Source organism: Xenopus tropicalis, chromosome 2, assembly GCF_000004195.4.
Source record: "Xenopus tropicalis strain Nigerian chromosome 2, UCB_Xtro_10.0, whole genome shotgun sequence".
Lineage (NCBI taxonomy): Eukaryota > Metazoa > Chordata > Amphibia > Anura > Pipidae > Xenopus > Xenopus tropicalis.
The window spans coordinates 56,811,159-56,839,120 of NC_030678.2; the positions used below are offsets into that span (position 1 = coordinate 56,811,159).

At 37.0% G+C, this 27,962-nt stretch overlaps 1 protein-coding gene across 6 annotated transcripts in view; it reads right to left on the reverse strand.

Moving 5' to 3' along the window:
- usp9x (ubiquitin specific peptidase 9 X-linked) overlaps positions 1-27,962 on the reverse strand; it is a 115,518-nt gene that overhangs the window by 65,596 nt on the left and 21,960 nt on the right. For 5 of the 6 annotated variants that reach the window (XM_031895726.1, XM_031895724.1, XM_031895722.1 and 2 more), the window contains 12 exon segments: positions 26,235-26,482; positions 22,967-23,115; positions 20,818-20,897; positions 16,814-16,926; positions 15,940-16,158; positions 12,642-12,757; positions 9,300-9,551; positions 8,077-8,215; positions 6,964-7,116; positions 4,308-4,412; positions 2,722-2,937; positions 262-398 (listed from right to left, as the gene is read on the reverse strand). In XM_031895726.1, coding sequence (XP_031751586.1) covers positions 262-398; positions 2,722-2,937; positions 4,308-4,412; positions 6,964-7,116; positions 8,077-8,215; positions 9,300-9,551; positions 12,642-12,757; positions 15,940-16,158; positions 16,814-16,926; positions 20,818-20,897; positions 22,967-23,115; positions 26,235-26,330 — 1,775 coding nt within the window. In that variant the 5' untranslated portion in view covers positions 26,331-26,482. 6 annotated transcript variants of the gene reach the window in all.

The following is a 27,962-nucleotide window of genomic DNA, read 5'->3' on the forward strand; positions in this document are numbered from 1 at the left end:
TTTCCTTTTAATTTTTAAAAATGATTTCCCCTTTCTCTATAATAATAAAACAGCACTTTGCACTCAATCCCAGCTAAGGTATAATTAATCTTTTTTTGCAGGAAAAATAATACTATCTGGTTTAATAGAGACCCAAGTTATGGAGAGACCCCTTTTCTGGAAAACCCCAGGTCCCAAGCATTCATTCTGGTTAACAGGTCCCATACCTGTTCATACAAACAATGAATTAAACAATTAATGCTAAAATGATCAACTAATTACCTTAAATTCTGTGGTGCTTCCCCAAACAAACTGCAGATCTCTCTAATTTGCTTAAGTGCAGGAATTACCCACTTTTCATTTGTGCGAAGCTCTTCTATAAATCGGTCTATCCATTGAATCTTCTGAGTATCTCGATCCTGAAAAGAGAGATTACAAGACAAACATTTATAAGAAAAACAACTGCTTCATGGAACTGAAGTAAAATTTGTGAAACCTGCGATTTCAATTTCTGTTGCTTATATAATGGGCCAAATAATGCTGAAAACCATTTAACTACTACTAACTATGAAGGACTTCCAATTTAAAAAGTATACGTTATTCAGATATAATGAGGGGGAAACTCTAAATACGGTATATAAAAATACATGTATGAATTAAAGGGGAACTATTGTGAAAATAAAAATGTAAAATAAGCTTCAGTATACTGAAGAAACTTTTATTATCAATTAAAAATTCTGAACGGTCTCTGAAATAATTAAGTTTACCTTCACTCTCCCACTCTCAGCATCTGTTTCTTTTCATTCTCTCTTCATATAAGAGTTGGGTGTCAGATTTTGATTGACAGTTAGAAACAACACATCTTTTAGTGGGGGCTCCCTTTCCTAGCAGGTATATTACAGCTAACCCAAGTAACCGATTCCAGCACAAACAAAATCTATGAAGATAACTGACTTAAGCACAAATCCTGCTTGTAGGTAGAGAGACAGAGATTAAGAGTGAGCTCTAAACCATCTTTGTGGAAAAAGGACCCCCCCCCCCCCCCCAATTGCGAGGAGAGAATACAGAGACAGATGCTGAGATGGGGGAGAGTGAAGAGTAACTTATTTTAAACACAGTTCAGAATTTGCAAGAACATTTCTTATTTCAGTATGATGAAGCTTAAAATTACATTTTTTTCATTTTTGGGATAGTCCCTCTAAGTGACTGGAAGGAATCAAAGAAATATATTCTTCTTAAAAAAACAAAAAAAAAACACTATACAGTCATATTTTCCACCAGAATTGCTGGAAACACCTGATATTTACAGAAGAATTGTGAATGCTTGTACAGACTATAAAAAAACCCAGCGACCGGCTGCATTATGATGCAGGCTAATTATGTCCAATTTACAAAACAGATACAAACATGGTTTATTATAATGGAATTAGAAAGAGAGAAATGCTTTAGATTCGAAGGTTTTTCTATCCAAACTGCAGTAAGAAAACAATTGCTGCTTAATCAAATCTAAAATTGCAGACTGAACCAGCATTTCTTTCAAAGAATCTGTGTAGAAACAAAGGGAATGGAACATGAAAAATGTAATTCAGCAAATCCATGGAGGATCTAAAGTGTCCACATACAAAGGGACAAACTATCTGCCAGTTCAACCACTTTTCATTGAACCGATTGACATATTGAGCCTATACATAGGTCAGTAGACTGACACTTTAAACATGTAATAAATAGGGCCTGAATGTGGTCTGCAGGCAGTGGGCCCTCTTATGCATTACATACATACATCTAATTACATAACATTATACCCACCCCTCCCCCTAAACAAGTCAATATGAGTAAATATGTCTTTCTACTCCAAAATTACAACACTGAAAAGCTTTTCTATCTTCAGCTTTTTTAAATGAAATTTTTGAAAATTGACTCAAACCTTACACTTGTCCTTTACCAGAAAGCAATTAAATTTAGAAAGTATACCTTCTGATAAATTCACAATGCTACCAAACTACAAGTCTAAACTGAAGTTAGCAATTTCTGCATGTCTGTAATTCTTCAGAAAGTTTGCACTTAATTTTTTTTTTTTTTTTAATTTCACACATCCTTAGATACAACAATAAAAGATCATAAATATGAATAGCTAAGGGTTTTTGTAACACTTTAAAACCCAAAAAAGATAAAATATGTGCAAGCCTCAAAACAGAAATGTTATGTTCCTGTGTACAGGTAGTTGTCTATCTATCCAATAATTATGTATGTAATTGTTATAAATATCATAACATGTAGTTACCAAGAGCCAACAAATTCCACAGCACTGTAAAACAAATGGGTGTATATATAAAACATACAGATTACAAACAAAAATACATCCCATAACCAATTTAAAAGAGGGTCCTTCGCAAGTAAGTGTAAAATCACAGAGACACAAAGGGAAACAAAAATGAAAATAAGTAGAACAACATCAAAAGACAAGCAGGCAGAATACATAAATAACCCCCCCCCCCCTTATTGACAAGAGCTCATTCAGTTGGGCTTATGCAGAAAAACTGCCTAAACATTTTCTAAAATTCAGCTAGAGTCTATTCCCATTTTCCAAACAAAGCCCAACTGAATGAGCTCATTTCAAAAAGTATGTATGGAAGAAAAGGACCACTTATATAATATTGAACAATAAAAAGGGATACAGAGCAAAGCAGAAATATTAGAAAAGAAACATGCAACAAAAAAATTATATGTAAAAAGTGAACCTACTTTACCAACCTGCGAACAGCTATAATCCAAAATTTTTATATGGGCATTTAGTGCCTGGTCCATGATATCAACTGGTACATCATCACTGTGTGCCAAATTCCACAAGAGATTTAAAACTTTGTGGGCCATTACACCATCCTTGTCATCCTCTGCTAACCTTCGGATCAATTCCAGAAGCTTCTCACGTTGTTTTTTGCTTGCATTTGTCCAACTTGCCTAGACATGCAGAATATGTTAAAGAATATGTTTGAACTTAAAACATTAAATATTTTCCACAAAAAATATAATGGACAGTGTTGGGGAATAGTAAATAAACACCATTTTTAGACCATAATAGCAACGCTCTGCAATAGGATACTTAACAATGAGCAAAGTACCACAGCAATACTTACAGGATAAAACAACTGACAGTATTACAGCCATTTTTATGGACCACACCTATGTTATCACATGACCATACCCATATTAATGGTTGTAGTACAGCAAAAACCTGCCATACTCTGCCTGCCCTACCCTGCCTGTGTGTGCCATACTCTGCTTGCCCTATGCTGCCTGTGTGTGCCATACTCTGCCTGCCCTACCCTGCCTGCGTGTGCCATACTCTGCCTGCCCTACCCTGCCTGTGTGTGCCATACTCTGCCTGCCCTACCCTGCCTGTTTGTGCCATACTCTGCCTGCCCTACCCTGTGTGTATGGCACACACAGGCAGCATACAGTGACACAATGCTGGCACTGCTCCTACAGTTTGCACAATAACTATATATTAAAAAACTTTTTACTTGCAGTACCACCTCAGTATATGTTCTTTTTGTAGTATGCAGGGATTGTTTATGGGTTTCTACTGCTCCTACAGTCTTGTCTGAGGTGTGAACAGGGGAACAATGTGGGTGATTACAGTCTGAGCCCGAGGTGTGGACAATGCAGGGGGTGAACAATGCAAAGATTAAAAGGTGTGAACAACACAGGGGATTACATGTTTAAACAATACAGGGGGATTACAGCCTGAATCTGAGGTGAGAACCATGCAGGGGGCCAGTTAATCACAGTACTGATACCATTTAAAGCTTACACAAAGGTAAGCCATCAAAGCAGCCAGACAAGTGGGGGGCCACACAGAGGGGGGTCGCCAGTTGGACAGCACTGGTCTAAAGGACACACAGAACCGATTGTTTAAATTAGCTCCACTTTAGCAAAGAAATGCCAAAATAAAATAACAGTATGTCAGGAAAGAACCTAAAGGCTAGGGGAATGCAGGCAGAGAAAAGCAGATCCACAGGCAGACATGGCATCAGCCTGCTTTCAGTGATACGGAGTACAATTCAGCCTCAAAATGCTAAAGCATGCATTTTCATACAAAAATTCTCTCTGTGTATAGAGCTTTTATGAAAGTATCCTTACATGTATTCATAAAGTACTTGCTAATCTCCTAGCTTAGAACAAAAAAAATAGTAGGTCACTCAGCTAGATTGTTACATACCAAGATTTTATCATAGTTAAAATCAGAAAAACTTAAAATAAGAAAAAAAAAAACAAACATACTTATTGCCACTGAATGAAAGATAAAATCAATGTTTAAAATGTTTTACCTTGAAACAATCAAACAGATGATCAAGTTGTTCCGGAGAAAAATCCCAAGCTAATTTTGCAAGGAGGTCATGGACATTCTTTACGATGGCTTCATGTTTGCCTGCCTAAAAAAAAAAACAAAAACAAAAGAAACCCACATCTTTAAAAAGAAATGTAACTTAGACAAATAATTAGTTAAGTTTGCGCAAACATTGGCACATCTTACGAGGTGCCTATCCACAAATAAAGGAATTTATGTCGCCCCCACTAATTTCTTATAGAAGGGGTAGGAATATTGGTTGCAAGTTGCTCCAGAGGAGGTTGTAAGGATACCAAGCGAGTTTTTGGATATTCCCAAAGTGGAATGTATCCTTGTTTAGTTTGCAAACAATGCAAATATGTGATGCGGGGAAGAGTATTCCAACATACCACGACAGGCGAAAAATTTGAGTTAAGGGGACATTTTACATGTTTGTCCCAGTATGTGGTTTATGCCATCATCTGTCAATGTAAAAAGATATATGTAGGAGAAACAGTTCAGTAAAATCTCAAATTTCACAACATAAATCCACAATTAATGTGGGGAATAGTATATTACCACTATAAAAACATTTTAAAGAACAAGGCCACACCCCGAACAGATAAGATATACTGTTTAGGAGGGAGTTGCCCCACAAAAGAGGGGGGAGGGGAGATCGGGAACTAAGACTTAAACAGAGGGAGGTATGGTGGATCAAAAGGCTAAAATGCCTACATCCAAATGGACTCAATAAAGATTATAATTTATATCTGTTTGTTTAAAATTTAAAGGATTTGGTATAATTGAGATGGAAAAGTGCTGTTGCATAATGGGATATTATAGCTTTGCTATTATGTTATAAATAATGACAAGGACGGAACCCTGTACTTTGCATATATGATAAACTGTATTATCACTGAAATGGGGATGGAACCCTGTACCATGTATTTATGATATATTATGTGGTCACTTCCCCTTTGTGGATTATAAATAGCTTCCTTTAGGAGTATGCATATGGAGTTACTGCCTACAAGCCTTGAGGAAGAACCCGTCCGGGCTCGAAACGTCGCTTTTTGTGTACAGTAGGAATATGATTTTTTAATACATGTTTTGCACTTTAATGCGTGTGCTGTCCATATTATATATATATATATCTATATCATGTATTGATAGAAGTCTTACTTTGCATGATAAAACATTTGTTTTATCTGTAGAGACAGCTTGTAAACTAGCATTTTGTTAAAATTGTTTAAAATGTGAAAATATCCCTCATGCACACACAGGTATAGGATTCATTATCTGAAACCCATTATCCAGAAAGCTGTGACTTATGAAGAGGCCATCTCTCATTCAGAGGAATTGATTCCTTTTCAAGTCATTTTTTTTTTATATGATAAAAAATTTTTACTAAAGTTATAATGAATCCTTATTGGAGTAAAAACTCTATTGGGTTTTATTAATGTTTAAATTACTCTTTTTATTTAAAGTATGGATAACAGGTCCTATACTCGTTTGTATGTGTATTTAAAAAAATAAAAATTTATATATACATATGTTTATATATATAACCTTATATATCCTTATATATCTCCTTTATAATACATCTGTTTGTATTCCTTAGGTCAGGGACGACACCAGTACCCAACAAGATTAGAGGCACAGGAAAAACACACTGGTATATGAGTATATTTATTCCAAACTTCTATTCACCCCAAATCTTACACTAAAGTACAAGCTTGGTTAAACTTTTATCCAAGTATGAAATTATCCCCAAATCTAACCATACGTAACTGGCCTTCAGGATAAGCCACCTGCCAAAACTTTAAACTCCCCACTGGATGAAGCCTCACACATGTTTTGCCCTTATGCCTTCCCTAAAATGCCCCTAATCATCTGCCAATGGTAGGAGACTCTGAACATAGGTTCAAAAGAGAATCACATAAAACTCCCATATGCTGCCATTTTCCACAGTTCCCACTGGTGGTAATGAAGAACAACGTCAGGCATTTTTGTGTGATTTTTATATAACTGTGGCAAGCAATAAGCACTAAAACATTAAATAGGCTTATAAATGAAAGACTTTTGTTTAAGCCACAGATTAAAAATAATCAACAAAACAGCAGTTTCCCATGAAATAGCACAGTCTCTTTTCTACTACATTTAAAGGTCCATTTGGTGCAAACAGCACATTTTTAATCAGGGCTGTGGAGTTGGTAGATAAATTCTCCGACTCCTCAGTTTCTTATACTTCCGACTCCGACTCCTCTGTTTTTAATATGCTAATGTATTTTATACATTCATACAGTCAATGAAAAGCATGCTTCATGGTCACTCAACGTGTTAGTTTATGCACTGCGTGCATTGGGCTTATTCTTATAGCAGAGAAGTAATTAATTATGACTGTTTGTGAATTGGGACATTTAAACTTGCTTTATTTATTTTTTTTAATTTCCATTTAAATTTAGTAGGAGTTGGAGTCGGTTCATTTTTTGCCGACTCTGACTCCAGGTACCCAAAATTGTCTCCGACTCCTCAACTCCGACTCCACAGCCCAGTTTTTAATTTATTATAAATCTTTTTGACAAATGACTTCAATAAATTACAATTAGTACAGTTTTAGTATAGTTCCCTGAAAATAAAAAATAAAATCACTGTACCTGAGCTGCCCAAATATTGTCTAGATCTTGCAACGTTAATGCTTTTTCCTTTATGACAAACCGCAGAATCTTCTCCAACTTTTCTACATACTGTGGTTGGTGTAGGCTATCCCGCAAAACTATAGATAAGATGCTGTTTTGTTGGATCCATTCCTAAAATTTAATTACAGAAAGGCATGAAAAGGGTTAATATGTACAGAAAGGCATGAAAAGGGTAAATATGTAAATTCAAGATGGAATTCAGCCATTACATTTGAATTATTTTAAGGAGCCTCTAAGTTATTGATGAGGAATATTATTACAATGGCTTTTTAAAAGCGATAATAGGCAGAGAAACTCTGCCCATGTATGGGGGTTTTCACCTCCTGCCCATAGCTTAAAGGAGGTGTAAACACAAAAAATTACGCTAAGCTCCTTTTCAATATACATGGATGAAATATGTCTAGTGGTTTCAGTGTTATTTTAAACGTACTGCAATTTTCTGTCCACTTTGCATTGCTAGTCTCTCTAGAAAAAATGTGGCAAAAGTCAGAACCTCCAGGGCAGTAAATAGACAGGGACAGATATACACATAATCCAATAGCAGTTATAATTACAAATAACTTTAACCATATTGAAAATGCATACTTAATATATTTAGGAAAGTTGCAGACCCTAAATACAAAAAAGTGGCAATACGATGAAGCAAGGCATACAAGTTTGTGTCAGCAAAGTCACAATCTTTTGAAAAAGGAGGTCTAGCTTTTCATTAACTAACAAACTATATGTATGATCCAGTCACTGCTGTCGATTAGAGCATGATCGAGTCACTGATGGATACTGATGCCACAGGTGATATAGAAAGGCTTCTCCATGCCTGGCTGCCTCCTAGCCAAGTTCAAAACAGAGCAGTACTTTGAACCTAATAACAGCTTTAGACTCTGGGACATCAAATCAGTGCTCTGACTATATCCTTACATGACTTATTCTGGAAAAACTATGTTGCACATTTACAGAAGAGTAACAAAAACTAATAACCATGGTAAGCTTACTACAATCCTACACAGTATTGGTTCACATGAACATAACTGGCGCAAATATGTTCAGATAGTCCAATAAATATAAGAAGCTTACTGCCATACGCTCTGCAGTCAACCATTCCTCCTCCTCTGGATTGCCATGTCTGTGCGTATAATATGATACACTAGATATTACTTTGTTGACTTCATTAAGTGCATTCATTTTTCCATTAAAGGAAGAAATTTGTAACAACCTGCAATAGATTTTAAAAAAAATTAATCAAATAAATAAATTAAATGTAGGTGATATTAAAATGTAATACATCATGCATCTAGAACAGCAAGATCATGCTTAACATACAGACAACCCCCTCCATTTGCTATTTATCCTTTTGTTTACCATGTGAAACAAAGTATAGCTTACTGTAATTACTGCCCAGTCATGCGACTCATTAAAGTCATGTTTCAGCAATACTAAAGACAATTTGGAATACAGCAAAGTTAACTGAAGCTCACATATTGGGGTCTCTAGACGGCACATATATTTGGCACCATAAGAATTTAAGGTAATAGCACAATACATAGTTTTCAAAGTTAAACTTAAAAATGCCCCAGGAAGTGAGAGGGGGTGTCTGACAACTTGAGTGCCCGTAAAAGGTAAATCAACAACGTAAGGGTAAGCATCTGCAAGTAGTCAGACGTTAAAAGGCACATAACTTTCAGAAGCTGGTTGACAACCTGAAGTGTGTGTGTAAGTGTGTGTGTGTGTATGTATGTATGTGTGTATGTATGTGTGTATGTATATGTATGTATGTGTGTATGTATATGTATGTATGTGTGTATGTATATGTATGTATGTGTGTATGTATATGTATGTATGTGTGTATGTATGTATGTGTATATATATATATATATATATATTATAAGAGTTATGTGATAAAACAGCACACACAAAAATAGTATGTATGCACCAAACCCAGGATTCGGCCAAGACTCAGCCTTTTTTTTTTTAGAACCCATGGTGCTGGCCGAACCGAATCTGAATCCTTAAAATCATGTGACTTTTTGTCACACAGAAGTTAAGAATTTTTCAACGCGCACAGTTCTTTTCAACACTTTGGTAGCTTGATTTGCGTATGTGAGTTGGGATTCAGATTCGGTATTCAGCCACATCTTTTACGAAGGAAGCGGGGGTTCAGCCGAATCCCAAAATAGTGGATTCTGTGCATCCCTTCAAAAAAGTGATAGAATCAGATACTTGAAGAAAAACCCTTATACTATTGATATTAGACTTTTGGTTAATGATCTAAAGTAATACATGCAGAGGCTAAAACTTACCTAAGTATCATTTTAAGCCTAAATATTTCTAAGTTTTTGACTGTTTCTTCTTGACCTGGTACTCGAGAAGCTAGATTCTTTAGGGATTTTATTATCATGGATAGGGCATCGTTTTTGGCTTCATTCTTTGCTTCTTTTTTCAACTCATCATCTGTTAAATTTTCTAGGAACTGTGGAACCATTTCTATGATTGGAAGGAAATATTTCTTGACTGTGTGAAGGGTTAGAAAATCATAGCACTGTCCAAATGGCCTATAAAAAAAAAAAAAAAAAAAAAATTTCGTTATTTATACTGCTTTACCCCCAAGTGACTTTCTGTATACATATTTTCAGACCTTAAAAACTGCCTAAATTGCATGCTAATAATTTGGTCAGCACACAATAGATGCCTCTACACAATAAAATAAGGGCTATGACACAAGTACTTTGATCACAGCTATTAATGCCACTAAATGTCCTAGACTGCTTCAATTCATTATGCCATCTGCTATTAGTATCAAATACATTTACAGGCTTGCAGTGGGGTGTCCGACAACCAGATTTAAGGGACAGTATACATCTATAATTTTGTACCGTGGAGAGTGGTCATTTAGTTGGCCAGGTTAGGTTAAAAAATTTCAGTCAGATAATGACAAAATATGCGCATATATTGTATCTCTGACAATATCCTTGGGGGACCAACAATGTATTTCCAGGAAGTCACTTTTGTACAATTGGTGTCTGCCAACTATTTCATGTTCAGAACATTCTACAGATTTGCTTTATCCTACAATTTCAGTCTGAATGTTAGATTCAGATCGCTGCATTTAAACATACGATTGATATCTGAACATTCATCGGAATAAGACTAAAATCTGAATGTGTATGGCTACCTATAACCAAACAAACCCCTCCCTTCTCCACGCAGTGTGTTCAGCAAAAGCCCTATTCATTGAGCTCATGTTGAAAGGAAGTGCAAACGGTCAATTAAAAGCAATAGAGCAAGAACAGAATATTTTCGAAAATGCTGAATTTCTTACATAATACAAATGCAATATACAGTCATGGCCCATATTGTTGGCACGCCAGAAATTTTTCCAGAAAATCAAGTATTTCTCACAGAAAAGTATTGCAGTAACACGTTTTGCTATACACATGTTTATTCCCTTTGTGTGTATTGGAACAGAACAAAAAAGGGAGGGAAAAAAGCAAATTGGACATAATGTCACACAAAACTCTTAACTTAATATTTGGTTGCACACCCTTTGGAAAAAATAACTGACATCAGTTGCTTCCTATAACCATCAATAAGCTTCTTACACCTCTCACTGGGAATTTTGGACCACTCTTCCTTTGCAAATTGCTCCAGGTCTCTCTTATTGGAAGGGCACCTTTTCCCAACAGCAATTTTAAGATCTCTCCACAGACGTTCAATGGGATTTAGATCTGGACGCATTGCTGGCTACTTCAGAACTCTCCAGCACTTTGTTGCCATCCATTTCTGGGTCCTTTTTTTTTTTTTATTTAGGATTTAAACATTTTAACAACAGAAAAATAACAGTTTAGAGAAAGAGAGCAAAGAAAAAGAAAGGGAAGGCTTTAGCGAGCCAGGTGGATTTATTTAATATGTGCATTTAACCAGGTATCCCACACTGCATTGAATTTGGCTGGACAGCCTCTGGAAATGTAGACCAATTTTTGTTTAGGTAACACGTCATTGACTAGTTTTTTCCAAAAGGTAAGCGAGGGGGCAGATGTCGATTTCCAGTTTAGCAAAATGGCTTTTTTAACATAGAATAGCAATTGCAAATAGCTTAACCGTTGATATAACGATAGCCCAAGGTCCTCTAGCACCCCCAGTAAACATAACTTTGGGGAGTGTATGTTAGGTAAAGCCAATGTTTCATTGATATATTTCAATACTGCTGACCATAGTTGTTGAATGGCTGGACATTCCCAGAATACATGGAGAAACGAGCCTACTGCTGTATTACATTTGGGACATAAGTCTGACGTTTGAGGGTATATCTTTGCTAATCTGTGGGGCTGACATTGTTATTTCGGGAATCTGATCGAGTGCATCTTCCCACATTTCGTCATCCAGGTCTGGTATGTCGCTCTGCCATTTAACCTTGGTCTTTCTGGGTGTTTTGACGTATGTTTGGGGTCATCGTCCTGCTGGAAGACCCAAGATCTCAGACGCAAACCCAGCTTTCTGACACTGGGCTCTACAGTGTGACCCAAAATCCTTTGGTAATCGTCAGATTTCATGATGCCTTGCACACATTCAAGGCCCCCCGTGCCAGAGGCAGCAAAACAACCCCAAAACATCATTGAACCTCTACCATATTTCACTGTAGGTACTGTGTTCTTTTCTTTGTAGGCCTCATTCCGTTTTTGGTAAACAGTAGAATGATATGCTTTACCAAAAAGCTCTATCTTGGTCTGATCTGTCCACAAGACGTTTTCCCAGAAGCATTGTGGCTTACTCAAGTACATTTTGGCAAACTGTAGTCTTGCTTTTTTTATGTCTCTGTGTCAGCAGTGGGGTCCTCCTGGGTCTCCTGCCATAGTGTTTCATTTCATTTAAATGTCGACGGATAGTTTGCGCTGACACTGATGCTCCCTGAGCCTGCAGGACAGTTTGAATTTCTTTGGAACTTGTTTGGAGCTGCATATCCACCATACGGACTATCCTGCGTTGCAACCTTTAATCAATTTTTCTCTTCCGTCCACGCCCAGGAAGATTAGCTACAGTGCCATGGGTTGCAAACTTCTTGATAATGCTGCACACTGTGGACAAAGGCAAATCTAGATCTCTGGAGATGGACTTGTAACCTTGAAATTGTTGATATTTTTCCACAATTTTGGTTCTCAAGTCCTCAGACAGTTCTCTGCTCCTCTTTCTGTTGTCCATGCTTAGTGTGGCACACACAGATGCACAATGCAAAGACTAAGTGAACTTCTCTCCTTTTTATCTGCTTTCAGGTGTGATTTTTATATTGCCCACACCTGTTACTTTCCCCAGGTGAGTTTAAAGGAGCATCACATGTTTTAAACAATCTTATTTATCCACAATTTTGAAAGGGTGCCAATAATTTTGTCCAGCCCGTTTTTGGAGTTTTGTGTGGCATTATGTCCAATTTGCTTTTTTTCCTCCCTTTTTTTTGTTCTGTTCCAATACACACAAAGGGAATAAACATGTGTATAGCAAAACATGTGTTACTGCAATACTTTTCTGTGAGAAATACTTGATTTTCTGGAAAAATTTCTGGGGTGCCAACAATTTGGGCCATGACTGTACTTTATTTTTAATGTTTATATGTTGATCCAAGTATCAAAATCTGAAAAATTAATTCTTACTTTATGAGAGCTGCAATGATCTGGACATTCAATGCCGAGCCATTCATAAACCGATCATGCAAGATCTGGAACCCATTTAATGTGCCAAATTTATTGATGAGATCTACTAACCAACCCTGTAGGATGAAAGAATATCATAAGAAATACAAGTTTCCTAGCCTGATATATTTTAAAGTAAAATGTATTATAATCTAAGGTTTTATTTTATATACAAGTATCAGATTATATTCTGATAACAAATAAATACAAATTGGCATATCACATTTTAAGGAGTATTGCCTGAAAGAGAAAAGTGACTTTAGCATATAAGTGTACCTGTGCATCTTTCCCAACCTTATATTGTGCCTGCCAAAGGGTTCAATAACCATGAATGGCAGAAATACACAAGTGCAAAAATCCAAAATTAGGAAAAAAAGCTCCAGCAGATTAACTGCAAAACATTTATTATGGGTAGTGGTAACACGACATGTTTCGGGTTAATACCCTTTATCAAGTGTACCAATACACAAGGTTCTTGATATTTGCTATTCTGTTAACCAGAGAAAAGATCCCTATCTGGCCCACTTACATAACCCCAGAATAAATGACAGCACTCAGAATGGATTGCTTTTAAAATGTGTTACCTCAAAAAATAGGAGTTAAGCCATGATTTATCATGGTTAAGCCATGATTTACCTCCTTAGCTCAAAGCATGGATACTTAATATTATGCTTAATAAAAAAACTAACCAGTTTACTGTCAGGTATAAATGAAAAATTCTTACACTTATCTGTGAACCCTGGGTATAATTTATAGGACTACTTTTTAGACTAGTGCTGTCTGGGATATTTACGATTTGTGGGCTGAGAAACCACATATTAAGGCTGACTTACCTATTTTGAAGAGGAAATCTACCACTATTGGTTACTTATAGATTATTACTTTAATAAATAAAATATTATGCTGGCAGAATGCATGTTTCTTTATCAAAGAGATACTTTTTATTTTTATATCTATCATAACATTGTCTTTGCATGCTATTTATAATTTTGCCATAAAAGTATTTGCTCAATGCTTTCACATTACCTGTAAGATCCGGATGGTCAGGTTGGCAAAACTGTCACTTTAAGTTCCAGAACCTGACTTACAAAACCTGGCCTATCAGTGGAAAAATTATCAACATAACCTATAGGTAACTTTTAATGTACACTAATATTTTGAAGAGTAGTTTTATAGTGTCAGTATCACTTTAATATGAATTTGGTTAACACGACGTACTATTCACTGTATACTTTTGTAACTTGGGTGCATCTGCTATACTTAGATTAGGCTGTTAACCTTGAATATGGATTTTGTTATTGCAGATGTATCAGTATTCAACATCCAATGTATACACAGTGATATGAATGGTCTCCACACTAGATTTGTGTAATTTTGGAGACACATATTATTGAATATTGCCCTTTGGAGTCGTGACTGGACAAGTACACATACAATTATGAGTGGATTAAGTAATATTGGAAGTTATTCACACCGCAATAACACGTTTTGCCACAGCAACGGATCTCTATTTACAGTGATGTCACCTTGTTTCCCTTTAAGAATGCAGAAGTTCAGGCCATGTGGCCTCTTAAAGGAAAAGTAACACTAAAAAATTTTAAGTGAAAAATCTGTTCTACCCTGCTCCAATAATTGCCCTATCCTGCAAATCATGTAGTATTTTGAATGCCTTTTTAAAAAATACCTGTTAAAACTTGGCTTCCGGTCATTTGAAAAAAGGCGATACGCCGATGCAGGGGAAGCATCCACTATGCAGCGATCAATTGATCAAGCCTAGCCTTCCTTCTGTATAGGAAAGAGTCAGGCTAGGATTGATCAATTGATCGCCACATAGTGGATGTTTCCCCTGCATCGGCCTATCGCCTTTTTTCAAATGACAAGAAGCCAAGTTTTAACAGGTATTTTCTGATAAAGCATTTAAAATACTAAATGGTTTGCAGGATAGGGCAATTATTGGGGCAGGGTAGAATAGATTATTTACTTAAAATTTTTTAGTGTTACTTTTCCTTTAAGGACACTACTCTTGTAGCAAAACGGACATCAAGGAGCAGTATGTCCCAAGATGTGGGCCCCCTCATTCTGTGTTAGTTAGGCCTTTCCATATGCTAACCCGGTGTGAAGTGATTGGATGCGGCAGAGGACATGCTAAATATTGGTCAGATTCTGCACCATATGTACATGACTGCAATCTGAATCACTGGGTGTGCAATAAGTATAAGTACAATGGATTGTGAACTACATGTATGTGACTGCATTTCAGTGCAGGAAATAAATATATATGTAAGGCTGATCAGATTTTAGCATCTAAAAGTTTTCAATGACTTGCTTCAAATACTGCACGTGCTATTGACTCTGTTCAAACTTTTGGCACTACCTTTATGCTACTTAAATCTGCATTAGAGAGTGTGCGAATTAAGCATACACACTACACTGATTACATATGCTGGGGTCTAGAAGTACTTAAAGACATTCATTAAACATCACTGTGATTAATTCTATAAGTTAAATCCAGTAAAGCCTGGCCTTACTAAGAACCATAATTGTGATCCACACTACTTTATCATGTCATGCTCATAGAGCGATACTATATTATTATAATAGTAATATGTTTATAGAGTGAAAAGTTAATTTTTGAACATATTGCATACAAGTTTCAGTATCGAGGGGTCCCCTCCTTTTGATGGCTTCATTGTTGTTTTTATGGGTTAGTGTTTTTTAACCATGCTGGCAGAATACAAAGGAATAAATAATGCTTTTTACTTAGTTATATCTGGGTGTGGTTTATTGTCTTTGAGGGGTTAAGTTCCTTAAATTTGTTGTTGGATTTATTAATTTTTATTTAACTGATTTTTGGAAAGCCACCATAGTAATTGTTTATTACAATTATGTCTTTACATTTCTGGGTTTTGTATTACAAAAAATATCAAATTGCATTTGAAAAATTAACCGTGGGCTCTAGTCTACTATTTTTACTATTATATTTTAGCAGAAAGGGAAAGAAGGCCATGGTATATTTTCTTACTGAAGTGTATTATTTAGTCCTGATGCCATTTTCGATTTATTGTTACTTTTCTGTACTCCAAAACAATTAGTACAGGTAGCAAAGTACTATATTACCATTTACACATATAAATGTTTGTACAATAACTATACATTCTGATTTATCATTCCATATGTCAAGAAATGGCTGTGCTTTTATCATGCACATTTGAAATGGCAGCAATTCAGTTAGCCAACTGTGAAAAAAAAAAAGTGAAACCTTTGGTGAACGTGGATCAGGAGGACGGGCAAAAAGCTCATCTTCTGCCAACTGTACTCCAGCAGGGACTGTCTCTGATGGACGTGTACCATTGTAGATATGGAATTTACAATGAGGATTTAAGGCCATAGCAAGAAGTTCAAGAAGAGGAAACCAATCTTGGGAAAGCTTTGCCACACACAGTTCAACAAGGCGATGAGTGTTGTTAATGATACACCTCTGCTCAGAAGGAAAAAAAAAAATAAGCTTCTCTAAAACAATGCAATAGACAAAAAGTGAATGTAAAGCTTCAATCCAAAGTATGGCACACACTGCAGAATAACAAATCTGGGGTACAGAAAAACTACTTAAACTGACCATGCCTACCAAATTTATCAGCATATATGAATGACCATTTATCTTTAGTCAAGTAGTGTCTGTTCAGTTACATTTATCTGCAAAACCAAACAACAGGAAGTAGAATGGACAACCTTGCACTATACCATCAAAGCCTAGACAGTGTTATTCTAATGCTCAATTGGGTGGTAGCGTGGATTGAGCAGGCAATGTGCCTTATTGGGTCTCAAAGGCAATGTGAATATATTTTTATCTTGAAGAAAATTCTTAACCTTCAAATGCAACCTGTATAGATTAATGCAAATTCTACATTAACAAATACTTTGTGCATTCATAAAAAAATGTTACCTGGCTGCTCCTTTTAGGGGTATTCCTTTAAAAAAGTACCAATATAATGATCCTTTAATTATAGGAAAGTAGCAAAATGAAATCCAAGGAACCACTGCCTTTTGGTAATACAGTTTCCTAATAACACTAAAATGCACTATCATCTCTAATTTACAATTGATTAAAAAGGCACTTTGTATAGAATACTCACATGAATTTCAAACTTCCAGCCACTTACTGCCTCATCAGTAAGAATTTTAGTAAAGGATATTGTTAGCCCATCTCGAAAGAATCGTTGACATGCTTCACTTTTCACATCAAGGCCTAAATAAGTAAAGTAACAAACATTTCATTAAAAAAATGTAAATATACAATCCCTAGCTAAATGAGCGGCTGGCAGTTGTAGTTAGATTTAGGACAATCAGATACGAGAAAAAAAATTATCAAATGAAAATTTTAGTATGAATTCTATATGAATGATGCATAACCAGTTATAGAACTAATCTGATCACAGGATGGTAAGCATCAAAAAATATATTAATATTTCACATGGTTGGTGCTGCATGTGACTGGATGCATCTAGACTTAGCACTCTGTCCCAGTCAGCAGAGGAAATGAAAATTGATTTATCAATTAAACAAGATCGCCAAAAACTGCAGGAGCGAACTTCCTCATTGGATCATCGAGTCAGCTCTGTGGAGGATCTATGCAACCCGTTTCCTGACTGTATCCAGCAACTTAGCCAGGCCATAAACTCCTGCGCAACAAATTTTTATAACCTTGAGAACATCTTATTAGGTTACTAATTATTACTAGGTTATTAGATACTAAAATCTCAATCTTCGAGGATTTCTCTGCAGAAATCCATAAAAAAGGGCCAGTTTAAACAATTGCAAGCTGCAACTACGAGATCTAGGCCTTTAAAGCGGACCTGTCACCTTAAGAAATAATTCCAAATTGTTTTCTATTGTGGTTTTCAAGCAAAATAAACTTTATTTACACTATATAAATTATTTTAATCTTAGTTTCTTCAGCCTTGGAATTCACAATTGCAGCAAACAGGCAGGGGCCATTTTGTGGACACTGTTATCAAAGCAGGCATTGCATTCTGCCAATATCTTGTTTCTGTGCCAGTATGGGGGGACCTAATGCCCATGTCCATGCACTGGTTACAAAATTACATGGTGAGGAGGGAGGGGGAATGTGAGCAGTGCAGCAACATCTAAAAAGTTCTGAATTGAAAGTGAAAGTAGCTGTCTGCCACACCTCTATGCCTAAGGCATAGAGGCGGGGCAGGCAATATATGACTGACAGCTGGGATTTTTAAATGCCTTTATAATGGGTATGGATGTGGTAATAAAAAAATGATTTTGGGTTTCATGTTTAATTTGAAAAGGGCTTTTATTATACAGCTTTTTATGTCTGGGTGACAGGTCCACTTTAATACCCCATGCTATATCAGGTCCGTCTGCACATGATAGCAAATGGTACCAGAAGCTTAACAGATGAAGCGATGCAAAAACGCCCGCCATTCCCAGCTGGGCAGAAATCCACCACAAAATAAATGGCAATAAGGATTTCAAATATAGAATTGCTTATCTAAAGAACAGGGTACCCACATTCCTTAAAGTCTGGACCCCATGGGAACTGTTCCCACCAGCCTAAGGACAACCTAAGAACCATACATACCTAGCCAACCTGTACACTCAATATGGCATACGGTTACAACATACTGAACTATGTTTTTAAGTTAAATAAGTTGATTTATTACAATTAACTCTTATTGAGACTGACTCTTTGCACACTCTTATTTGCACATGCTAACACCCACTACCTGCTTCCAGGAATCACGACAAACTAATGAGAGTATACATTTTATGAGCAAGCTATATAAAAAAAAAATACAAATGACTCTGAATAACTCTAAGAATGTTTATAACGGAATTACATAAACTGCACTGTACTGTACTTGCCGAATTTGCCGGATCTTTATATGTACTACTAAAATGTATAAAACTGCGAATACCTTTGCTTTGTTTGTACTAAACTTTAATAAAAATAGAAGTTACAAAAAAACAGATGAAGCGATGCAAGGAAAATCTACTAACCAAGCAATCGGAGAGGATATGCGACCGTGTTCTGAGCTACTTTAATACAAGCTCTGCTGTCGTCCCTGTTGTGCTGAATTGCCTGACCAGGTTGTATGACTATGTTGAATTGCCACATTATTCCCATGACTGTAAGATCACCTGACTTCCAAAATGTCCCTTTGTGCTAACTTAACGTTCTCCCTCAATGTTAGACTGACTCTATGCCAAAGCATTCGTCCAGCGGATGTTTTATTTATATTATTCTAGGCCAAAGTTCACAATTGTCCTTTCTATAATATAACAATGGTCACCACCAACGGCATCAATTACCAGGTGTGACTCCTAAAAATAGCCTTGGCAGGCCTAGCACCCCACTGTTATTCACAATGTTTTTGGTTTATTGGTCCAACTCTACCAGAAGTTGGGGATCTGTGCAGATGACGTGGCTTTATGGATTTGTTCCGTTAAGTTAATTTGTTCTTCTGTTAGCATAATAATGTTCAGGTATGTTTACATACTCCTGCACACACGACATCAGGAGCTAGTGATTACTAATATACACATTCCACACCCATATCAAGATGCTTGACAGCTTCTCAACTTCATTGCACAGCATCCTCAGGTTGCAGTGAGTGCTACAGTTGATCTTAACACCCTCCTTAATGCTGACGTCGACAGACTTTGGAGAGGCCAATGTACTATTCATGATAGTACAGGTATAGGACCCATTATCCAGAATGCTCGGGACCAAGGGTATTCCGGATAAGGGGTCTTTCCGTAATTTGGATCTCAACACCTTAAGTCTACTAAAAAATCAATAAAACATTAATTAAACCCAATAGGATTGTTTTGCATCCAATAAGGATGATTTATATCTTAGTTGGGAATAATTCCAAGGTACCGTTTTATTTCTACATAGAAAAAGGAAATCAGTTTTACAATTCTGAATTATTTGATTATAATGGAGTCTATGGGAGACGGGCTTTCCGTAATTCGGAGGTTTCTTAATAATGGGTTTCCGGATAAGGGGTCCAATACCTGTACTAATACTAATGGCCTCTGCAGGTTTGACCAAGTTGTGGAGTCATCTCCACCTTAATACCAGTCAGTATTTTACTCTGGGGGAGCATGGTAATAGGCCAGGTTTGTCTCTTAACCCAGCCTGGTTACACTGGCTACATTTTCTCGATTACTACCAACCAATAAATGCCGCTATCCATGAATTTATTTTACTAAATGAGCACACTGTAAAAAATTTGATGTTATGGGATGCCCTGGAGACATATTTGGGGCTTTCAAAAAAATAAATAAATTCCACGTGTACCCAGCATGAGCTTGTTATCAGCAGGCTTGAACCTGAAGCAGCCACAAACCCCCTCACAAATTTAACCAGCTTCAGCATGTACAAGTAAAGTATACAGAGTACATGAAGGACAAAACAGTCTAGATATAATTTTATGAAAATTAACATTGTGAAGTATGCTGAAAAGGCAGGGAAACTACTTGCCCACCTAGTTAAAATACAACAGGGTACCCTTAAGACTGACACGTCTAAGATCCAAGAAGTGCTAGAAAAAATTCTACTCTACACTTTATATTTCCTCCAATATGATTAGGTGGACACCTAAAACTTCAAAGTTTGACTGTATCACTAACATTTTTACTAGGTTGCACCACAGAGTAGATTCAATCCAAAAAGTATGAAAACCACTATATATTACTTCATATTATCAAAGTGTACATAATCATACCCAAGCAGTTCATTCTTTCTGAATATATATTGTTGAAGTTAGACAGGTGTCTTGCTGGGCTCTAAGAAAGAACAATCACAATGGGCCATGCACTTAAAAAGGCCATAAAAGATTATAGGAATGCTTGATAAAGGACTTCAGTGTTACATCTTGACTCCTCAGACACTGTATTTAGCAGCAGGAGAGTAGGCTAATGGAAGGCCCTGTGAGACAGTATTGAAGGAACAGCACTTTATGTGAGTGCTGCCAAACCTTAAGCTCTGACTGCTATTAATCTACTGCAAACACCTACGAAAGCCCACACCAGCCCTTGTCAGCATAGGTAATCATCTGAAAAGAATTTTAGAGTCTATTTTGGACATGAGATTCCTTACCTTTTTTACTAAGATCAATAGCAGCTTCTAGAAGAACTTCTAATTCACCCTTAGGCAAAACTGGTACAACCCAGCGAGGTCTAGTATAAGAGAAGAATATATTACAGTGATAAAGTGCCCACATTGCTATATTTTCAATAAGACAGCTTGTTGCTAGTTCACTTTATATACTATCTTTCCGACAAGCATTTGAAAGAGCCCTGGTAGCCAACACACCTGCAAGATATGTATTTTTTATGTATTATTTTATTAACGCATCATAGAGCTTCTCCACACAACACAGATTTTTTTATATTTTAATTTTGAAATTTCACATGGGGCTAGCCCTATTCTTAATTTCCCAGGGTGCCACAGCCATCTGACCTGTGCTCTGATAAACTTCAGTCACACGTTACTGCCGAGCTGTAAGTTGGAGTGATATCACCCCCCACCTAACAGCCGATCAGCAGAACAATGGGAAGGTAGCAAGATAGCAACTCCCAGTAGATATCAGAATAGCACTCAATAGTAAGAAATCCCGCTTGGGAGTAGGAGAAACAATAGGATACCTAAAAGCAGTTCTAACATGTAGTGCTGGCTCTTTCTAAAATCTCCGAATCAGGCACAATGACAGCCTACACACCAATATTACAACTAAAAAAAAAAAAAAAAATTTGAAGGTTCAAGAATAAAATTTTAAATGGAACAGTGAATTATTTTAAGTTTTAAATAAGTGACTTTGGGCAGTCATCTTGATTCATCATGCATGAACCTCATGCAAGCCCAGCATAAGACCTTTCAGACAGCTGTTGCCTTAGCTATTCTCCAGGTCTCATATGACAGCTTCCATCTATTTCTCTAGCTGGGTGCTAATGTCATACCTACTACAAAACGGAGCATTTTCAGAAATGCAGACAATTTCTTAACTTAATTTTGAACTGCAGAATACTAAAACCTGCACCTGTAACCCATCTGAGGTGTCAGGACCAATTGATTCTTACTATATATATATATATATATATATATATATATATATATATATATATATATATATATATATATATATATATATATATATATATATATATATATATATATAATGTATTTGGGGCTAAAGGTCCAACTGCTTTTCACTGTATTATGTATCTGGGGTGACAGTGTGTAATTAATTTAGCAAGTGGAGGTTTACAAGAATATGCATATGGCCTTTGAGGCTGATCCAGAGAGTTTAAAGCCAATGGCATACAGGGCAGTTTTTCAAGTGTATTTTGCCTGAGAAAAGCCTGAAACCATCATGCTACAACTGACATAATCAATGGCGTCTAAGTCTGAAGCAATTTGGGTCCAATGTCCTATTTTCCCGATACCTAAGCCAGGTGCATTGTTGTTTTACGAATATGAAGTCCAGCTGAGCAATTAAACTATAGCTTAAATAAATAAGCTGTGTAACCACGGGGGCAGCCATTCAAGCTGGAAACAGGGAGAAAATGCACAGGTTACATAGTATATAAGCTCTGTAGAATACAATGGTATTTTATCTGTTACTTGCTATGTAACCTGTGCCTTTTCTCCTTTTTTCAATTTGAATAGCTGCCCCCATGGCAACACAGCATCTTTGCTTATATAAACTATATTAGGGATTTGAAGAAAACACACAACATTTACCAGTGCAGGGCAATAGAACACAATATATTACTTTTATACTCTAATTTTTGGTGTTACTGTTCCTTTAAAAACAGGAGTTGTCAAAGGTAACAAACACTAAGGAGTCGGAGTATTTAAGTACCAACCACACTGCCCTGTAATTTACCTGACACAGCAAGCACAGGCAGTACCTGTCCCCAAAGCACACATTATAGCTGAATGTACAAAGTTTCCATTAGGGTTACGACACAACAGATAACTGTGCAAAAATGCAGAAGACAGTAATTTATTTTACAAATACATGGTTCAAATTGTTTGAATTAAAAAACCCTGACACTACAGCAGACATCTATTAAAGGCAATGAATAGATGCATGACCAAGATCTAATAAAATACAAGGGACAGCAAAGTAGTGGCAATAAAAATGCCCATGTTCAATTTAAATTTAAAATTTACAGCAAAATATGGATACAGCTTACTGTAGAACAGAATATTCATTGCAGAAAAACACACACAAATTTGTTACCTGTTGATCATGTCATCTAACTTGGCTAGGTCAGTATGAGGAAAAGCAGGCTCCTCATCTTCAAGCTGAGGTGGAGCTTCCCCATCCTGCCCCTGCTCACCTGGAGGGCTGACTGGGGAATTTTCATTGGAAGAATCAGGTGAAGAAGTCTATACACAAATAAAAATGTTATTAAAACAGTGTACCAACAAGGTGCTAAGTGTGCATCATAATTACCCAGTTTATTTTATTGTTGCATTTTCTGATGTCTATATATACTTTCAACCATTTCAGTTGTCAGATGAGCAGAGTAGAAAATATAAGCAAGCTGTGGATGTAAAAGATTGTTAAAGGAGAAGGAACGGCTAAGTCACTCGGGGGTGCCAAAATGTTAGGCACCCCCAAGTGACTTTAATCGCTTACCTTGTACCCTGGGCTGATGCCCCTGTTAGGAGAAAACCGCACCAGCCCGAGCGCTTCCTTCTTCCTGTTTTGCGCGCTTGGGCAAAGTCGGCTTTTCCCTCTACTGCGCATGTGCCGGGCCAGGGATTTTGCCGGCAGAAGAAAGAGGAAGAAGGAAACGCTCGCTGCAGCTACCCCGGGCACCAGCCCGGAGTAAAAGGTAAGCGATTAAAGTCACTTAGGGGTGCCTTGAGTCAATGCCCTTTTTTATACAAGTACTTTAATTCCAGGCAGTGTCATTCTGTGGCTACTAAAGCAAATAGACAACTTGTTATCTACAAAATTCCCCAGATAGTTTTCAAGTAAGGATACCCCCAACGCACTACCATTTAGTGTATAACTTGCATTTATATTATTTCTACCCAAGTTAATAACTTTGCACTTTTCAACACTGGACCTCATTTTCCTTCCTAGTTCCCCAATGTTGTTAAATCGCTCCACAAAGTGGCAACATCCTGCACTGAACTTATAGTTTTGCACAATTTAGTATCGCCAGCAAAAATAGAAACAGTACTTCGATGCCCACCTCCAGGTAATTAATAAACAAGTAAAAACGCAAAGGACCATGGACTGACCCCCTGTGGTACTCCACTAACAACACTGGCACAATTAAAAAAACTTTCCATTTACCACCACTCTTTGTAATCCATCCTTCAGACAGTTCTCTATCCAATTACAAATATTATGTTCTGCGAGGTACTGTATCAAACATTTTAGCAAAATCTAAGTAGATGACATCCACTGCCATTCCAGCATCGAGCTTCCCGCTCACCTCCTCATAACAGGCAACGAAATTAGTCTGGCACAATCTTGTTCCGCATAAAACCATGCTGGCTGGTATTGTGATTTGCAATGTATTCAAGTATCCTATCCCTTATTACCCCTTCCAAAAGCTTTCCTACTACTGATGTCAGACTAACAGGCCTATAGTTTTCAGGCTGAGAATGGGATCCCTTTTTAAATAACGGCACCACATTAGCAATTCGCTAGTCTCTCGGCACCATGCCAGACTCAATGAATCCTGAAAAATTAAGTGAAGAGGTTTGGCAATCGCAGCACTAAGCTCGTTTAATACCCTGGGATGAATACCATCCGGTCCTGGACCTTTGTTTACCTATACATTTTCAAGTCTCTTTTGAATTTTCTCCTGAGCAACCCATGCATCAGTAGTTATATTACTAGAATTGAGTGTTTCAAAAGGGAAGCCTTGATTAGCTGGGTCTTCAGTTGTATAGAAAGATAAAAAATAAGTTCAAAATTTCTGCTTTTTCCCTGTTCTCATCAACCAACTGACCCCCCTGTGATAACAAGGGTCTCACCCCTTCTTGCCTTATTTTTCTTTTACTATTAAATCTACAGACTAGGGACCTCCATTCTCATATTTGATTCCTAATTAATTGCGACTGTACCTTGTAGTTATTATCACACTTAGTATTTATTGTAATAACTGTTTTATTAATTTATTGCTCTACTGTACAGCGCTGGGTACATAAGTAGCGCTTTATAAACAAAGATTTACATTCATACATTCATACATTCATGCCATGAAATATGTATGCTCTAACATCCTTTTGGGGTCTCTAAATGCCAGATACTTTGGTGACCCAAAGGGCATCAAGCGGTTCAGTGGGATTTCATATTTAGGATGTTTTTTGTTGGTACCTAATGCTATGTGGGAGGATAACATGCTTGAAAGTGGAAGCTTTGAGGTGATTTCTTAGGTATTTCATTAAAACCACCAATTATGGGAAAGCATTATGAGTTCGTAGTTTGGAGTAGAAAGACATGGGTACCCATTTTGAATTTCCCTGAACGTGTACTTTCCAAAAATATATAATTTGGGGGGTCAAAGTAAATGTGTTGAATTTTCAGTAGCTGAAGTGATCTCCAGGGCAATTTGTATGTACTAACTTTTTGGGGGGGGTCACTAAATTCTAGATGTTTTGGTAATCTTATGCATAATGAGCACCAAACTGTTCAATGGACCCCATTGGTTTTTATATTTATGATGTTTTTTTCTTGATACCTAATGCTATGTGGGAGATAGGATGCTTGAAAGTAGAAGCTTTGAGGCAATTTTTTAAAATTTTTCAAAACGTTTGGTAGTTAGGAGTAGAAAGACATGGTTACCCATTTCGGTTTTAGCAGAATGTGTACTTTTCAAAAACGTATGGTCTTTGAAAATTTGGTAACTTACTGAGTTTTTTGTCTATAAAAGCTAGAAATCTGCATTAAACTATACATATCTTATAAAGGCACATTCGAGAGATGTGAGGCTTTCTGAATCTGCTGAATTTTTGTCCATAAAATGAAATATTTTTCTAGGATAAATCCTTATATCATGAAAAAAAAGCAGTTTTTTTTTATTTCGTGTTTTGAGCTCTAAATCTTGTTCTAGAAGTGGACATACACAAAACAACATATTTAGATTTTTTTGTATAACTAAAATGTGAAATTCTGCTGGCACTTAAATGGTTAAGGGCACTGGCACGGGGGCAGATTTAGAGCTAAATGGTGTATCTGTAGGCCAAAAATCCACCCCATGTGGTAGTGCCCTAAAAAAGGAGCTATACCCCCTTGTTTAACTTAAGTTCAATGTAAAGGGATTGTGTCAAACATACTTTTTGCAAGCACTGACTCCTCCTGGATGCAAGCCGATATCCACCAACACAACACTTGGCACAATAAAGCAGAATTTTCTGATCTGCCATGCTTTGAATACATTTGACATTATTTTGAATGTAACCACTATTGTTTTTTGTTGACCCTGGTGACTGACAGTAAGACATGAGAAAACACACTATCCTCTTAGACAAAGCATACATACCTGATTCTGCTGAAGTGGAGGTTGAGACTGTCCATCAGGTGCCTGGCCCTGGCTTTCATTCCCACCTACGGGAGAGCCACGGGTCGTGGCTGTCATACTCGACACAGGGCAGATCTTTGCAATTTTGTCTGTTTATGTAGCTGTAGCAAGTAAAGAAATTATAGTCCTCTTAATGATGAGCCGGCATAAGTTTGTCTTACGAAGCTCCACCACAAGCCTAAAGTTTTTTGCAGAGACCATTGCATAACCTGTGGGAAATCAGATATCATGTAACTATACACGTAAGAATAAAGTATCAATATAATTGGCAGAAACTAGAAAATGACAATTGCATGATGGATACAAGATCTACTACTGGATGATATTCTGGAAAAAATTTCCCTAAATACAACATTTATGAGAAAATATTTGTTTAAAATGCAGACAAATGACCTGTAGGGAGGTGCAAGGAGAAGCACAGTGAGAACTTTAAACTTTTAAAGAGGTCAGTGTGCCACTGGTGGAATTGGGGGAAATTTTAAAAATATAAATACTGGGAGTTGCTGTACTATTATTTTTCAGGGTCACTGATATTTAATGCTGGATGCTACTTTGCAATTAAATGTTGGCGGCCAGTGCCTGTGATGCTGAACGTAACTGTGCCATTTAATGTCGGTCAATCATTGCCATATGACGCTGGACGGTAATTGCCATTTAATGTTGGCTGGTTGGTGCAATATGATGCAGGATATTACTGTGCCATTTATTGTAAGCCAGTCAGTCTATTGCAGTTTGGCCTTAAAAGGTGGGTGTGGTCTAATGAGCAGTCCTGAGCCTAAGCATGCTTAGTGATGCCTGGCAAAGGTATGAAAGACAGTGGCACTCTGCTGTCTATTAATCTCCATGCTGGTGCATTTTTTTTCCTAATAAATCAATCAGCCCAGAGGATAAAACTTAGCAACTGAATTCACTAGGATGTGCCTTAACATTTAGGCATTCATAGTAAATTTGGCTTTCCTTGTCCTTAAAAGGCATTAATGCAGAATCTTACCCTATTCTTTAAATACAATACTGCTAGGGTACCCAAAAAGTCATGAGGTTTTGCAAGAACAAAACAAAGACCTTTACAGAAAACATTTGTATGAATACCTGTGTCTGCACCCTCTTACATGACAATCAGTGGATGTCTTGTAAAGCCAGTTCCACACCCTTTTATCCTAGTAATCTCTCTTAAATTACAACCAATTTTCTTTCCTTAAAAGCAATTAGTTGTTGCTTATACTTAGCTAAATTCTAACATAGTTTCTTTAAGGGGACCTCTCTCTCGCTCATACATAAAACACTGTACAAAAGCCCATTGCAAAATAAACGGGAAACGTACATTTTTTTTTTTTCAATTAAAATACCCAATACCTGTTATAAATGTACATAAAAATCTTAGCCGTCAATCAAATATTGCCTGCCCGGACAGTCAATCACTTTCACTTTATCACTTCCTAGATGATGCTGCCCTCCGCACAGTCCCCCTCCCTCCTCGCAGTTTATAACTGTGTACAGGTCTCAGCCACAGATTGCCAGTCCGGGCCAGACTGTGTAGCCTGTGCATGGGCATTAGGTCCCCCATTCTGGCGAATACACAAGATTTTGGGGTACAGGTATGGGACCGGTTATCCAGAATGCTCGGGATCTGGAGTTTTCCAGACAAGGGATCTTTGTGTATTTTAGCTCTACGTACCTTACGTCTGCTAA